General features: G+C 55.3%; 1 protein-coding gene across 2 annotated transcripts; it reads right to left on the bottom strand.

Annotated features, from left to right (window-relative positions):
• Positions 1 to 365: 365 nt before the first annotated feature.
• On the bottom strand, positions 366 to 15,426 carry NCF1 (neutrophil cytosolic factor 1). Of its 2 annotated transcripts, XM_036020847.1 has the most exons (12): positions 15,148 to 15,426; positions 9,941 to 10,021; positions 7,798 to 7,873; positions 7,484 to 7,649; positions 6,468 to 6,523; positions 5,109 to 5,231; positions 4,571 to 4,678; positions 3,643 to 3,760; positions 2,398 to 2,505; positions 1,710 to 1,855; positions 1,365 to 1,493; positions 366 to 495 (listed from the first exon to the last, which is right to left on the bottom strand). In XM_036020847.1, exons 1-11 carry the CDS (start codon positions 15,217 to 15,219, stop codon positions 1,372 to 1,374), a joined length of 1,176 nt encoding a protein of 391 aa, XP_035876740.1. In that variant the 5' UTR covers positions 15,220 to 15,426; the 3' UTR covers positions 366 to 495; positions 1,365 to 1,371. The 2 variants fall into 2 exon arrangements, with proteins under 2 accessions (XP_035876740.1, XP_028372741.1); XM_028516940.2 differs by having other exon boundaries at positions 366 to 1,493; positions 15,148 to 15,425.
• Positions 15,427 to 15,553: the final 127 nt, after the last annotated feature.

Raw genomic sequence — 15,553 nt, 5'->3', positions numbered from 1 at the left:
GGTTTCCTCATCCATAAAGTACCTACCTGACAGGATTGTTGTCAGAACTAGAGATGATGTAAGGAGCCCGGCGCTACGCTTGGCCTCAAGAACACTGGCTGTGCAGACAGTGCAGCCCTAACTCAGACCCCAGCGCCCACCACATGCCCACCCGGCAGCGTTCTAGTCTGCTTCCCTGTGCATGGCAGAGGCCTGCAGGGGCTCCCTCCTGACCTCAGGCACACCCACCACCAGGGTCCCCCACACCAGTATGCTGTTGTGGGGCCAGCACATCACCACCTCCGAGGAACTAGAAATACAGAAAAATGTGGGGAAAAGGGCTTTACCTTGGAGGGAAAAAAAAGTAAAAATCATGAAAATAAGTACTTATACTGTGTTTAATTTTTTTAAGTTATAATTACAAGAACAAGCTAAAAGGTTGGGGTGCCTGTGGTTAATTTTTCCACAGGTTTTCATGACAGTCCCTGAAATTGGACTTTTCCAGCAAACAGGAGCCTGCAAAAAAGCAAAAGAAGGGCCCGGTCGTTTTCTCAAAGCCTCTGTCAATTGTTTGATCATTACTTACTCTCTTGAGAAGCACCTGTCCCCTTCCCACTTTCCTCTGATCTCTAAGGGACCAGCCTTGCCTATCCCCAGGTAGCCGCTCACCCACGGGAGCACAGCTCTTCATGTCACCCATGGCCTTTGTACACATTGCATCTTTGCAAGATTTGCAGCTCCAGTGTGCACCTTAGTCTTTGCATTTTGAGAAAGACCCACCAGCAAAACCTTTGAGGCCATAGGCTGGCGGTAATGCTGGGGCAAGTGGTTAGGATCTGTTCATCTGAACATTTGCTTTCTGGGACAGCCTCCTAACTGTACCGGCTCTCGGTGAAGAATCAGAGACACCTCCTCCCTATATGTAAGTTACAATTTTTTGTCAACTAGGGTGCACACACGAAGTCACAAACTGCTCTGGCCCCCTTCACTGTGTACTGTGTCCAAATTCAGGACTGTTCTGCAGGGGGGCCAGAGTATGAGAAGGCATTTGGGGTCCAGAAGTTCCTCTTGCATTTGACCTTATGCAAACTTGATATTGGCCAAGGCCAGGTCAGTATGCAGTCAGACCTCGGCTCTTGCAACTTCCCCTCACCCCCCACCCCAGCAGAGCTCACAGCCATGTTCTAATTGTAGCCCAGCACCTTCGTGTCTCTGCAGAGCTTCTGTCCACTCCAAGCAACATTTATTGAGGGTGGAGGGTAGCTAGCTAGGGCTATGCCCAGAGCTGCCCTAAGCATCCAGACCTCAGACTCTAGTAACATATACAGCACAGGGATCCGGGCCAGAGGTGGCAGAGGGGCCTGAGCGTCATCTGGGGGCGGTACCCGGTCCTCAGACGGCGGAAGCCAGCTTCCGCTTCGTGCTGTCGCTGCAGCGGTTCAGGATGAGGTCTGCACTGGGCCGTGGGGGCACAGCCGGCTGCGGCTTCGGGCGCTGAGTCTCCAGCTCCTCCGCTGCCAGAGAGAGCGATCTAATAAGAGGCCCCGCCTCCCGCCTTCACCCCAGTGCCCTCTCCTGGCCCCGCCTCTCGTTGCCCTACCTCCCCGCCCCAAGCCGGCCCTCCTGCACTTTAGCTGCGGGATCCCAGCGCTCTGTTGTTCTGGCCACGCGGGCCCCGCCCCCAGGCTCTTTCCGCCTTCTTGGCCCCTCCCCTCGGGCCCAGCACTTACCTAGCCCGCTCCCTGCGCTCTGCGGACCCGGCCGCACCTGGCGGCGGCGCTGCTGCAAAAAGCGGACGCTGTTGCGCCGATAGGTGTCCTGGCTGAGGCGCTTTCGAGATTGCTGGTGGATGCTGTGCGCATTGCGAATGGACGACCTGGGCCCAAGGGGACGGGGACGTTGGTCATCGCCCCGGAGCCCCCACCGCCCCAGAGCACCCGCGTCCCTGCCCGCGGGGACTTGCACGGACACCTCTGGGATCCAGCTACTGCCCCGAGGAAGTGGGGAGCGGCAAGTGGGGGTTGGGGTGGGGAGGTCCGACACGGCCTGACTGAGGCTGCCCTTCCCGACGCGGGCTCTTACCGTGCCGCAGAGCCCAGGTCCATTTCCCACGCCCCTCACCAGACTTCGGCCGGTCCCCTTCCCAGGAAGCCCTCCGGACTGCCTCAGCCCACAAGGACCATCCTCAAAGACTCTGGCCATCAACGCCTTCACCTCCACCTCACACCCCTGCTTTCCTACCACCCCAGTGCCAGTGCCACAGGGCGAGGTTGGGGAGGATGTCCTGACTCTTGACCCAGTGAGGGTGCTGCTTTCCCCGTCAGGCTCGGAGCTCCTACCCTGTCTCCCCAGCACCAGTTCTGCCCATCCAGGACCAACCCAGGGAACCCGTGGTACACCCCAGTTCCAAGGACTCACCTACGGGGCGGCGCCCCTCGGCTCTTGATCTGACGTTGGGCCTGGGCTATGTCCTCTCCTGCCTTCTGCAGGTACATGGACGGGAAGTAGCCCGTGATGTTGTCTTTCCTGCAGCAGAGATAGAAGCCAGGGCAGTGGGGAGATGAGGGCTCCCTCTCTACAGTTGAGGTAAGGCAGTTGGGAGGTTGCAAACACCCTGCTGGCAAACACCAGACCCTGACCTTCTGGGCCTCAGTTTACTCATTTGTGCAACACAGACCCTACCAGCTGTGACACTGGGGGAGGAAATTAGCAAACCCAAACCTCCCCAGGGACATGCATTTGCTGTAAAACCTCTGGATTGCCTTGTGTATACTGAGAGACCTTTGCCCAACTCCACGCACCAAGTTCTCCTATGCTTTCTTCCAAAAGCTGTTCGGGTTAGGGCTTCGTGCTTGGTAAAACCCTCAATCCACCCCAAATAAATGTGTATGGTGTGAAGTAGGAGTCTAGGTGTTTGTTGTTTTTTTTTCTTCCACATGGATATCCAGTCATTGAAAAGACTTTTTTTTCCCATTCTCACCACTGTATTTGGGAGTGAAAAAAACTTTACATAATACAAAATTCACTCAGTAAAACTCCGATTCTTCTTGGCTGATGGAAGAATCACAAGGAGACTCTCAGGGGTATGTGATAGGGGTTAACAAGTGTGAGTTTAAAAGGTTGAAAAACCCTGTCTCAACACCTCCAGCCCAGAGCCATGCTGGGGATGGGTGTTGTGCCCACAGTTCGCTGGAGTCATGCACCGGCCTGTGACCCAAGCGTCTGTAAGCATTGTGCAGGGACCTGGGGAGGCCCAGTGGCTCCAGGGAAACGTCTCCGCTTTCTCACAACTAGGGGGAAATGAGTATGGAATTGCAGAGAAAGATTTAAAAGGAAAATGGATGAAGGGTCTGCTCTACCAGTTATCAAACATAATAATTAATACAAAACTTAGCTGTGTTGCTGGACAAGGGACAATAGATGGACTGGTCAGGGTAAGTGACCCCAAGTCACAAAGGAAAAATGTACCCACTCTGACAAGGACACTGAACTCAAAACAGGAAGGGTGGGATTACCACTCGCCTCCTACCACAATGGACACTGAGCCCAGAGAGGAGCTTCCCCCATGTCGCACAGCCAAGTCAGCAGCAAATCAGCCCAGACCCCAAACAGGCCCTGCCGGGGGCCAGGGCTGGTGCAGTGGGGGGAGACGTGCTCTCTTACCTGATGACCCACCAGCCGTCCAAGAGCTTATGAATGACCTCGATGGTTTCACCCTGCTGGAGGGACACCTCGTCCTCCATGGCAGCAGTGTAGGCTTTGATGGTGACATAGGGCTCACCTGGTCCACAGTGAGGGGGAGGGGCGTGGTGTGAGGATCTGCCCAGCACAGGACTCGGCAGCCCTCCTCTCCTCTCTGGGCCTGGGGCTTCCTCCAACCGGTCCTTCTTGGTCTCCTTCTGCAGGCTCCTCCCGGCCTCTTGTGGGGCATCCTGGAGTTTTGCCCCCCTGACCCACTCCCACCCACCACCATCCACACCAGGGGCCAGGAGCTCCCATGACTTCGAAGCCTTGGTGGGGCCCCTACAAGAGGAGCGGCCTTGCAGGAAGTGTGAGGGTGGAGTGCCCGTCTACTGACTCCAGCCGATGTTGGGCATGTGGGGCTGAGGCCCAGTGTGCACACCTTTTCCAGTTTTTAAGGAGGACCCATGAATCCACATAACTAATCATTTTAAAATATGGGGAACCAGTTCTAATTTTTTTCAAACCTTACTGGAGCCCCATTCAGCGTGGGGGCTGCCAGTTTTCCCCTCTAATAAGCAATGATGCCCCCCTCCTACAGGTAGCCCTCCTTCCTGAGCCTCAGGCCTATTCACCATTCAGCTTCCCGTTGGACCTGGCCCCAGTCAACTGCCACCCAGCGCCCCAGGCTGACCTCATCACCCCCACCTCATTCCTCCTCCTGGTTCCCTGCCCTGACCACCTCCTACCAGATCCCCCAAGCCAAACTGTGGGGTCTCAGCTCTGACTCCCCTTCTGCCAGCCCCCATGATGTCCAACCCCAAAGGAGTCACCTCTGGCTTCTCAATATCCCCCGGCTCCTCCCACTCCTTCTGCCCGCACCCCTGTGACCATGGAGGGTAAGGGGTACCTGCATAGTTGGGCTCTGGGTCCTCTGCCTCGTCGGGGCTGTCCAGGGGCTCCAAGTAGGAGGCTGGGACCCAGCCTCGCTTTGTCTTCATTTGGCAGAACCACCAGCCTGTGCCCGGGGTGGGAGGCAGTAAGTCAGGTCGGGCCTGGCAGCCTTCCTCAGCCACAGGGTGGGGAAGACACCCATACACACAGACATCCAACACTTGGATTCAGAAATGTCACCTTCACCACACTCCACACCAAAATCATACACACACATACACAACAGGGCCACAGAATCAGAGTTCGGAACCCGCTTCACACACACAATGAGGAGCCGGCCTGTCCACCCGGATGCAGCCCCAGAGATGCACAGCGAAGCCTGCCTGTGTGCAGGTGCCCACAGCGGCCCCAGAGCGCTCGCTCAGAGACAGGGTGATCGCAGTGTGGGGAGGACGGTCAGGGCCCCAGGGCAGAGCCTGGCGGGGGGGGGGGGGGCTTGTGGCCATGGGCCCAAGCAGCAGGGGAGGAAGGTCAGGGCAGGGCAGGAGACTGACCACTCTGGCCCTTCTCCACGACGTCCACCACATCGCCCATGGCCAGAGCCATCTCAGAGCCCGATCTCTTCTCGTAGTCAGCAATGGCCCGGTACGTTTGCAGGATGATGGGGCCGGTGATGTCTGGGCAGAGGGAGCACAGGGTGAGTGGGTGCTTTGGGGGGGCTCCTCCTGGCCTCCCTGTGATCCCTTGTGGGGCCACCAGAACTGGCACTGGCATCCCATTCCCACCCGGCTCCGGGCATGCCACAGGCACATGCGCCCTGCAAGCTGGAAAGCAGCAGAGACAAGCTGTGCAGCCCTGCATTTAGTGAGCGCCTAGTGTGTTCTAGTCACACACTTTACACACGCTCTCTCTCTCGTTTGATGATGTTAGTGAGCTGTCCCCCTCACCTTCAGGGTGCACACAAATCACCCAGGGGTTCAAAGCGCAATGCGTTTCTGATTCCATAGGTCTGTAGTGAGACCAGAGAGTCTCACTGCATCTTCTACCAGCCCCGAGATGATGCAGCTGCTGGTGCCGTGTTATGGGCTGAACTGTGCCCCCATACTCTGAATTCTCACACTGAAGCCGTAACCCCCAGTACTCTGGAATCTGACTGTGTTTGGAGTCAGAGCCTTTGAGGAGGTGACTAAGATTGAATGAGGTCATAAATGTGGAGCCCTGATCTAATACGATTGTGTCCTTATAAGAAGAAGAGCCCCGGCTGGTGTGGCTCAGTGAGTTGAGTGCCGGCCTGCAAACCAAAGGGTCACTGGTTTGATTCCCAGTCAGGGCACATGCCTGGGTTGCAGGCTAGGTCCCCAGTTGGGGACACACAAGAGGCAACCACAGATCGATGTTTCTCTCCCTCTCTTTCTCCCCGACCCTAAAAATAAATAAATAAATAAAATCTTTAAAAAGAAGAAGAGACACCAGGATGTGTGCACCAGGGATGTGAGTGCAGAGGAAAGGCCATGTGAGGGCACGGCAAGGAGGCAGCCATCTGCAAGCCCAGGAGCGAGGCCTCAGCAGGAACCAACCCTCACACCTCCATCTCAGACTTCCAGCCTCCAGAACTGGGAGAAATAAACGTGTGTTGTTCAAGCCACCCAGATGGCAGTACTGTTATGGCAGTCAGAGCTGGATAAGACACTGCTGTGTCACCCCTGAATGCGACCGTTGCCCCTGAACCTGTTCATTCATTCAGCCACCACATCCCCCAGCATGTGCTGGGCTCTACAGCCACGGAGGCAAGGGGAGTGCCTTCGCCACAGCTCTCACCTCCTGCTCTTTGCCCTGCACACCCTGAGCTCGGGTCCCTGGCCATGTCAACTCCCCTTGGGGCGACCTGCATGGGCTGCCCCTGGCCCTCTCACCTGCAACATTAGTCTTGCCATCTTTAGGTACCAGGTATGTCTCTGGCTTTTTCACCCTGCAAGAGAGAACAGTCTGGGTTAGATGCTCAGTTCCCTACTGGGAAATGGGGAGCTCCTGGTGGACCTACAGAACTTCCCACAGGAGAAAGGAATGTGAGAAATGGGGCCACTGCAGAGAGAAGGGGCGTCAGGGATTATGGGGTGGTTGTTTTGCCAGCCTGAGGCGGGAACCCCAAGGAAAGGCATCAGCTGTAAAGACAGCAAGGGCCTCCTGTCCTGGCACCCTGGTTCTGGGAGAGGCTCTGGTCAGCTCCTGGGCCAGCTCCCTTCTTCTGGAGCCGGGAGAGAGCGGCCAACGTGGGGGCGGGGCCTGCCTCAGGCCGGAGCCCGAGCTGATGGGAGCTGCCCTTCCTGCATCAAGGGTGAGTTCAGGGGTCAGTAAGCACTGGCTGAAGCGACGGTCTATGGCAGCCCTGTCCTCTGGTCACCCCACACTCAGTGACCAGAAAGGGACCTTCCCAACCTGTCCCCCTGAGATCTCAGCCTCTCAGATGACTTCCACGCAAGGCCCTGAGGACAGGAGACCCGTGGGGCAGGGGCAGGCAGAGAAGGAGGTGACAAAAGGGAGCCAGGGGCCTGAGGTGTGCAGCAGTCAGCATAGGCCACCAGAGCCCCACACCCTCTGGCACTGCACCATCTGTGGGTGCGCCACACAGATAAAGGGCTTTCAGAAGGCTTTTGGGGGCCCCCTCCCCACAACCTCTGCCTCCTGTGGCCACAACGCTCTGAGAGGGCCAAACAGAGATTTGAAAAGGTTGCTCAGTGGTTAGAGGTCACACAGGCCACAGTTGGAATCTTGCCTCCTTCCCTTTCTGGCTGTGTGCCATTGGGAAAGTTGCTTCCCCTCTCTGAGCTTCAGCTTCCTCATCTGTAACATGGGCAAAGCCCAGCCCCCGACTCGGGGAATCATCCCATATCCTCTCCCACCTGCCTCGGACCAGGATGAGGTCACTCACTGGCTGTCCGTGGGGAGCTTCAGGTCGTCGGGGCGCACCTTGAAGAACTCGAGGAGGTGCGGGCAGCGGGAGATCTTGACCGGCAGGCCCATGAGCGTATTGCAGTACTCGGTGAGAGTGCCCTGGCGGCTCTCCGTGGTCCGCTGCCCATCAAACCACCTCGGTGCTGACCGGACCGGGAAGGGGCGCCAGAGAAACCGTGAGCACATTTCTTGAGGTCAAGTCCAAGAAGGGGTAGGGGAGGAGGGGGCAGCTTGCAGGGCAGGTGAGGAGAGCCAGGACAAGTAACCCGCCCAGGTGACTCAGCCCCTCACCTGGCAGGTGGGGGATGATTCTGTTCTCCGAGTTGATGTCCCCCGCCTCAATAGGGAACATTTCCTTTAAAGTTTTCTAGACAGGATAGAAGACATGAAGGGGTATTTCTCATTACAACACTGAAGCACACTGGAAATGACCCGAATACCCTCCTGATCAGTCAGGCCACGAACTTCCGGTAGCATTCCTCTCTTTCCCCCCACCTCGAATCCAGCCACCAGCAGACCCTTTCAGTTCTAGTCCAGAGATCTTTCCAGAACCTGACCCTCCTCACTACCCCCACTGCCACCACCTTGGTCTGAGCTTCCATGAGGCCTGGGTTTTCCAACCTTATGTCATCCCCTGCTTCTACCTAGTCTGTCCTCAATCCAGCACCCAGAGGGATCCTCTCAAAACCTGAGTTGGACCCTGCCCCTCCCTGCCTCTCAGCTCACTGAGAGTGGAAGCCAAAGGCCTCATGTCGGTCGGCGAGGCCCCACTAGACCTGGCCCTGACCCCCTTACCCACCCCTTCTGCCCCATCCCCCTTGCATACCTCTGGCCCACTCCTGCCCCAGGGCCCTTGCACTTGCTATTCCCACTCTTTCTCTGCATGTGTCATGGTGTTCTCGTTCTCTTCCCCTTCTTCAAGTCTTTGCTCAGATATCACCCCTTCTTTTAAGCCTTATCCTTGACAATTGCCCCTCCCTCCCCACCGAGTCCTCCCTCCCCGCCTTGCCTTATTTTTCTCCATAGTTCTAATGACCATCTAACACGCTGTATAAATTACTTATTTTGGGGGGGCCTGTTATCCTGAGTTCTCCACTAGAACCTGAGGCCTACAAGGGCAGGCAAGGCTTTGCGCCCACCTGTTGTTGGTGCCCCGCCCCCTTCAGTGGTGCTTCCCGCTCCGGAGGAGAGCGTGCCTGTCGCCTAATGCTCCATAAATACTTGTTGAATGAACGAGTGAGTCCGCCAGCTAATAAAAGGGGCTAATCCTATAATGAAGTAACTCAGAACAGTTGAAAGAGGTGAGACGGAGCCACAAACCTATCAGCAAGGACAGGTTTCCAAAATGTGGCCCAGGAAGCCAGGGGCATTCTGACGGCTTTTATCCAGACGACAGAAAATGCACCCTCAATGCCACGCACAGGGTTCTGGAGCTGTGTGCACGCGTGGCCACCCAGGGCAGGAGCGGGGCGAGGTTCAGGACACAGGGAGCCTCCCACTTCTGCTGTAACATTTTATTCCCCTGACCTGAAAACGCCTCGCAGCCAACAGCCCAGTGACCTCAGTTGTGAGGACAGGGGCTGGGTGTCTGGGGCTGGTGTTAGTCTTCTTCACATTTCTCTGCATTTTGCTTTAAATTCTTCTCGCAAGAGAAACTTGGGAAGCCATAAAGCAGGATTTCCTCCCTGGTTAAGGAGGGCCCTGCATATGGAGTGGGCTCCTGGGGGACCCGTCCAGCTTTCGTGGTCCCTCCACCCACCTGAGGCCGTCTCAGACCAGGGCCAGGCAGCTGAGCTCTGCTCACCGTGACCCCCAGTCACCGCCCCCAGTTCTGTCCAACCCGTCGCCAGCGTGGGACCCCATGGGGTTTCAGAGCCTGTGGGATTTGCTCACGTAAAGCTGGGTGACAGCAGCGGGCGACCACACGGAGGAGTGCCCAGTTTCTTGGGTGTCAGGTTTCTCCACCCTCTTTCTGGCCCACCAGCAGACCTCATCAGGCCACTGACGGTGAGCGGAAGTGCGAACCCGCGGGTGGGGGTGGCGGGGGACGGCCGAGCCCTGCAGGGACAGAGTGTGTCCCTAAAGAAGGCCCCCCTTGGAGCTCGTGCCGAATGGGCACAGAGCTTCCGTGTGGGGAGGTGGAAATGTTCTGGAGATGGGTGGTCGTGACCATCACACGACATGGTGAATATATTTAATGCACTCAAAAAGGTTAGAATGGGAAATTTATGTTATGCATATTTTACCACAATAAAAAATATATTAAGTAAAATGTTTCTTAAAGTTTAAAAAATGCCCCCTGAACTGTGCGCTGGTGCGGGCAGACCCCAGACTCCTCACTCCCAGCCAGCACCTGGGTCACTGTCCCCCACAAAAGGCAGAGCTGGGGCTGGGTGGGGGTCCCGTCCCCGCCCCCCTGCCGCCGGGCACTCACATGGAACTCATAGATCTCCGTGAACCGCCGGTAGACCACCTTCTCGGACAGGTCCTGCCACTTCACCAGGAACATGTACACCTGCGGGTGGGAGGCTAGTTCAGCTTCCAAGGGGGCCTTGCCGCGCACCTGGGCTGCGCCCCACCCCCGGGTGGGAGCCTGAAGGACGGGGGCTGGAGCGCTCTCCAGGGCAACCTGGGCCGTAGGAAGGGCACCAACCACATGGGCCCCGGAGCTGTCACTCCCCAGCTTTAGGACCCAGGACAAGATGACCAACCTCTCCCACATTTACTCAAATTCCTCGCCTGTCCTTTTGGATAAAAGCAGGCCCTCCCCCGGGACTGGTGTGAGAGAGTTACAGGAGATGAGATGCAGAAAGGCCTGGGCCCGGCAACGCAAGAACTCAGTAGGGTGTTGTATAGTTCCATGTACAAGGGGGACCCCAAAAACTGGAATTTATTTATAATAAATTGTGTATTCATTGGTACATGCTTAAACTTCAGTCACCTTCAAAGTCCTCTCCATTTGTTACCATACACCTGTGGGGACATTTTTTTCCACTGCTCAAAACAGCTTTTGAACTCATCAGTTTTGTTGCCTTTTAGTGCTTCTGCCATTTTTCTTGTTTCACTTCCTCCACAGCAAAATGTTTCCCTTTGAGAACTTTTTTAACCCAGGGAAACAAAACAAAGTTGCTCGGGGTGAAATCAGGTGGATAGGGAGGGGCACAGAGGTCACGCTGATTTTGGTCAAAAACTGCCCGACACTCAGTGCGGTGTGGGTGGGTGTGCTATAGGCCCCCCATCAAGAAATGGACAAAAGCGTTGAAAGAGTCTTCAAAACAAAATTCACTGAAGTTGAATGCAGCCTCTCACAACACCTCCAGCTGGCACACTGATACGGATGGGTTACCTGAATACTCACCTAGTGGGGGAAGCCTGTACTACAAGGGGCCAGCCCTCCAGAAGATAATTCCAGTTTTTTAGGTCCCCCTTCACATGTATATATACACACAAAAATAAGTATATCTGTACATACTATATATACATATGTATATATACATGCACTTATTTTCGTAAAGAGAAGTATAGAAAAGATGAACCAGGATGAGTCTTTGAGTATATTTTTATAAAGTTTTGATGTCTGATCACATGTGGGTGGTTTATATATTTAAAAATAAGATTTTAGATCTTAATAAAATCTAAATAAGAAGGAGGGGCTTCAGGTCCAAGATGGCAGTGCAGGAAGATGTTGAACTCACCTCCTCGCAGGAGCGCATTGAATTTATACCTACAGATACAGCGATTTCCCAAAGGGAAACATGGGTCACTGAACAGCTTCTGCCCAGCAAATGACAGAGCACGAAGAAAGGGAAGCGAGCGCAGGAGACGGGCAGGTTGTGGGCAACCCACCCAACACACGCCCTGCAGTCGCCTGCCCCTGGGCACAGCTTAAACACAGCAGTCTACGAGGACACGTAGGCTCCACAGGAAGGAAATCTATTTACTCACCCTAGAGCGGTTGCCAAGTGGCGGAGGAAGTGTGGAACTCTCTAGGGTTGAAGGCGGCAGAGTGCCATTTGGGCCCCCACTTCTTGATCCAGGCGCTCTAGCCGCAGGCCAAGGCTGCCCCCCCCCCCGCCGCCCCATGCACCCCAGACCCCAGCAGCTCTGCTGCTTGTCCCCAGTGACCTGCTGCAGCTGGCTGGCTTCAGCTCCCGGTTCCAGCCAGCCTGTCAGGGGAGCCTGGTGCTGCTGGCCTCCGGGACTCTCCTCAGCTTCACACCTGCCCTGGCTACAGTTTCTGCCCAGGTGTGGCTTGTCCCCTGGGCTTGCTGTAGACCGTGCCCACTTCAGCTACAGCCCCTGCGGTGGCTCACATGGACTTCAGCTCCAGGCCCTGGCTCAGCTTACCCCCAGGGCCTAACTAAAGCCTGAGCCCACTCCAGCTCCAACTCCTACCTGCCTGCCAAGCCAGTCCTGGTGCAGCCCGCCCCAGTGACTCCTTGGCCTGTGCCCACTCCTCCTACAGCTCCAGGCCCCAGTAAAGCTCACACCCAGCACTCCCTTAGGCCCACAAACACTCCAGCTCCAGCTGGCCTGCCAAAGACACCTGGCCACACAGTCGACAAACGGGCAGCTCCTATACAAGGTCGCTCCTTCAAGACCAGGAGAGATTGCTGTTTCACCTAATACACCGAAATAAACACAGAGAGGCAGCCGAAATGAGCAGACAGAGAAATATCTTCCAGATGAAAGGCCAAGACAAAACCCCAGAAAAAGAACTAAATGAAAGAGACAAGCAATCTCTCAGATAAAGGGTTCAAAATACCAATTATAAGGATGCTCAATGACCTCACTGAGAAATTTAATAAAGAGATAGAAACCACAAAAAAGAACCAGTCAGAAATGAATATAAGAATCGAAGTGAAGAATACATTAGAAGAAATCAACAACAAATTAGTTGATGCAGAATAATGAGTCAGCACACTGGAAGACATGGAGGTGGAAACCATTTCAGAACAGCAAAGAGAATAAAGAATTTTTTTTAATGAGGATAGTTGAAGGGATCTCTTGGACAACATCAAGCATACTAAGATTTGAATCAATAGGGAACCCAGAAGAAGAAGAGAAAGAGAAGGAGATAGAAAGCCTACTTAAAGACATGATGGCTGAAAACCTCCCCAACCTGGTGAAGGAAACAGACGTCCAGGCCCAGGAAGCCCAGAGAGCCCCAAACAAGAGGAACCCACAGAGACCCACACCAAGGCACACCATAATAAAAATGCCAGAAGTAAAATCAACAGGATTTTCCTTTCACTTCAACGTTGGAAACAGAAACAAACTTACCAATATATCAAATGGCTAACAATCATATTAAAGAGAAAAGAAAAAGAAATAATCCAAGTTAACTTTTAGCTACAATACTTTTACTCCCTCAGTGTGAAGATAAAAGGGCCAGAAAAACTGCAAAGAAACCTTGAATTTGACTTAATATGTTGGTAGGTTTATTAATAGCAGTGCGGGTGTAGTGATCCTGAAACAAGTTGATGTGTTTCGTAGAGCTGAGCAAAGGAGTAAATATACTGATGTTGTTGGGAGCCAGGCTTCTTGGGAGAGAGAAAGGAGCTACAAATATAAACTGGCAAAAGGCAAGAATGATACGAAGTGGCTCTTTTCCCCAGTGTGTCTCCTGGAAAGACATGAGCACCCCTAGCTCCCAGATCGTGGGCTCTAATATCACGCCCCACTAAAAAGAACCAGGAGTCCTTAGCCTAACGGCTGAGCCCAGGACTGGGGCTGGGAGGCTGAGCCTGGACCATCTGGTGCCAGAAGGAAGAATGCGCTCGAAGAATGGGAGGCACAGAAGCAGCTGGAAGGAGCTCCCACTGGCCAAGTCCGGGATGACCTGAGCATCAAAGTAAGTCATGATAGTGATGGGCTCTAACTCATTGAATGAAGTCAGAATCCATGGGTCCATATTGACAGAAGTAAATAAATAAGGGAGAAGGAAAAACCCTACAGTAAAATGTAAAGTAGTAAATGCAGAAGGAATGCTAGAGTTTAAAAATCACTATCTGGCGCCCTGGCCAGTGTGGCTCAGTTGGTTGGAGCAGTGCCCATAAACCAAAAGGTCACAGGTTTGATGTCTGGTAGGGTCAGTTCTGGAGCGGGGCACATGCCTGGGTTGCAGGCTCCTTCCCCGTCAGGGTGTGCCTGAGAGGCAACCCACCCACTGACGTCTCTCTCTCACATCGATGTTTTTCTCCCCCCTCTCTCCCTTCCTCTCTCTCTAAAATCAGTAAGCATGTCCTCGAGTAAAGATTTTTTTTTTTTTTAAAAAGAGCAATCCCTATAGTAATTTGACTCAGGCAAGAGCCATCAAATACTATAAAGAACAAGATATTCACACCTGAAATAATCCCCCACAGGTAACTATACTTAAAATAAAGGGGAAAGGAGTACCTTTACAGAAGAGAAACTCGGAGGGCGAGCCGGGACGGCTGACGGGAGTCACATCACCCACGCGGGAAAGTCAGTGTCCCGCGCCCGATGGGATCGGCGAGAACACAGTCCTCGGGCGCCCCGCCCTCTATGCGCACGTGGCCTGAAGCTCATCATGAAGCACCAGACAGCCCACACGGAGGGAGAGTCTGTGAAATAACTGGTCCCACCTCTTCACAACGTCCAAGGCGAGAGGACAAGGAAAGATGGGGCTGACCCCGATGAAGGAAGGCTGGAGAGACGGGACGACCGAAATGCAGCGGGTGGTCCCGGGCTGGACGGACCCTGGGCCTGAAATGTTCTTACCACAGAGGACGAGTAGGACGAAGGGTGACATCTGAGTGATGTCTGCGGGGTGGACAGCAGTGTTTTCTCAATTCGAATTTCCTAATTTTGACATATTTGTGTTGTGGTTATGTAAGAGAACGTCACTGATTTTAACAAACGCCTCAGTATTTAGAGGTTAAGAAACAGCTTCTCCAATTTGGTCTCAAATGTTTCAGATTTATTTTCAGAGTGGGAAGATGTGAAGGAGGAAAGGGGAGGGCGAGAGGGAAAGGGAAAGGGAAACGGAAAGAGGAAGGGGGAGAGAGAGAGAGAATGGAGATCCTCCCTGGGCTTCCTCTGGGCTCGGGGGCACTAGGCTGCAATGCCCTGTCTGGGCAGACACTTCGCCAGCTCCCCAGGGGCAACCCCGGGGTGGTGTCATCCTACTGGAAGGGATAAGACTCTCAGGTAACTGACCCCACGGGTGGCTGAGCGGACAGAGAGCCCACCGCCCGCCGCCCCCTCTCCCTTCGGGAGGACCACTCCCTAAGAGCTGGGATGGTCCCGGAGGACTGCCCGGAGGAGGGTGCCCTGGACGTGAGCTCCGGCTGGCTGCCTGGAAGGGCACTACAGGGCGTGGAGAGCGTCCTCCTAGCTGGGGCAGGAGTCCGGGGAGTGAGGTGGGCTGGCGGGGCCGCGGGGCCAGGGCGCGCTTCCTACTACTAAGGGGCGCGCATCCGCTGCGAACCCAGACGGGCAGGCTGAGGCCCGGACGGGGAGCCGTTTGCCCACGATCTGGCTCTCCCCGCTCAGCCGCCCAGGGATCCGGTGTCTCCTGCCGTGGCCCTGGGGACGGCGCGGGGACAGCGCTGCGTGGCACCCGCGCGCCTGCCCAGGGTTGTCCGCGCGCGCTGGCAGGGCGCTCCCGCTACTCACGTAGTGCTGGCTGGGGGCGAAGCGCTTCTCGAAGCCCAGGAGGGCGATGTGGCGGATGAAGGTGCCCTCCATGGCGCGGCTGCGTGCGGCCTCACTTCTCGGGGCAACCCCGGGCTGGGCCTTAAAAGGGCTGAAAAGAGGAAGTCGCTGCTGGGGACACGGAGAGCGGCAGGGGGGCGAGAGGGCTTCCTTCTTCTTCTTTCAGCTGCTGGTGGGACTCCCCAGGCCCCCACCACGTGGACGTGGACGGCCACGCGCACGCGTGTGTGCGAGGGCAAGCTTGCTCTCCCCACGGCGCGGCCCACAAGGCCTCGCAGGTCGGGGGATTCCCGTGTGCCCCCTTCTCCTCCTGGCCCTCCCCGTCCCCCCGCCTCCCCGACCCGGACCGCCTTCGCTTCTGCCCCCG

Source organism: Phyllostomus discolor, chromosome 3, assembly GCF_004126475.2.
Source record: "Phyllostomus discolor isolate MPI-MPIP mPhyDis1 chromosome 3, mPhyDis1.pri.v3, whole genome shotgun sequence".
NCBI classification, from domain to species: Eukaryota; Metazoa; Chordata; class Mammalia; order Chiroptera; family Phyllostomidae; genus Phyllostomus; species Phyllostomus discolor.
The sequence above is the reverse complement of the archived record's forward strand: the minus strand, read 5'-3'. Positions and strand labels throughout refer to the sequence as shown.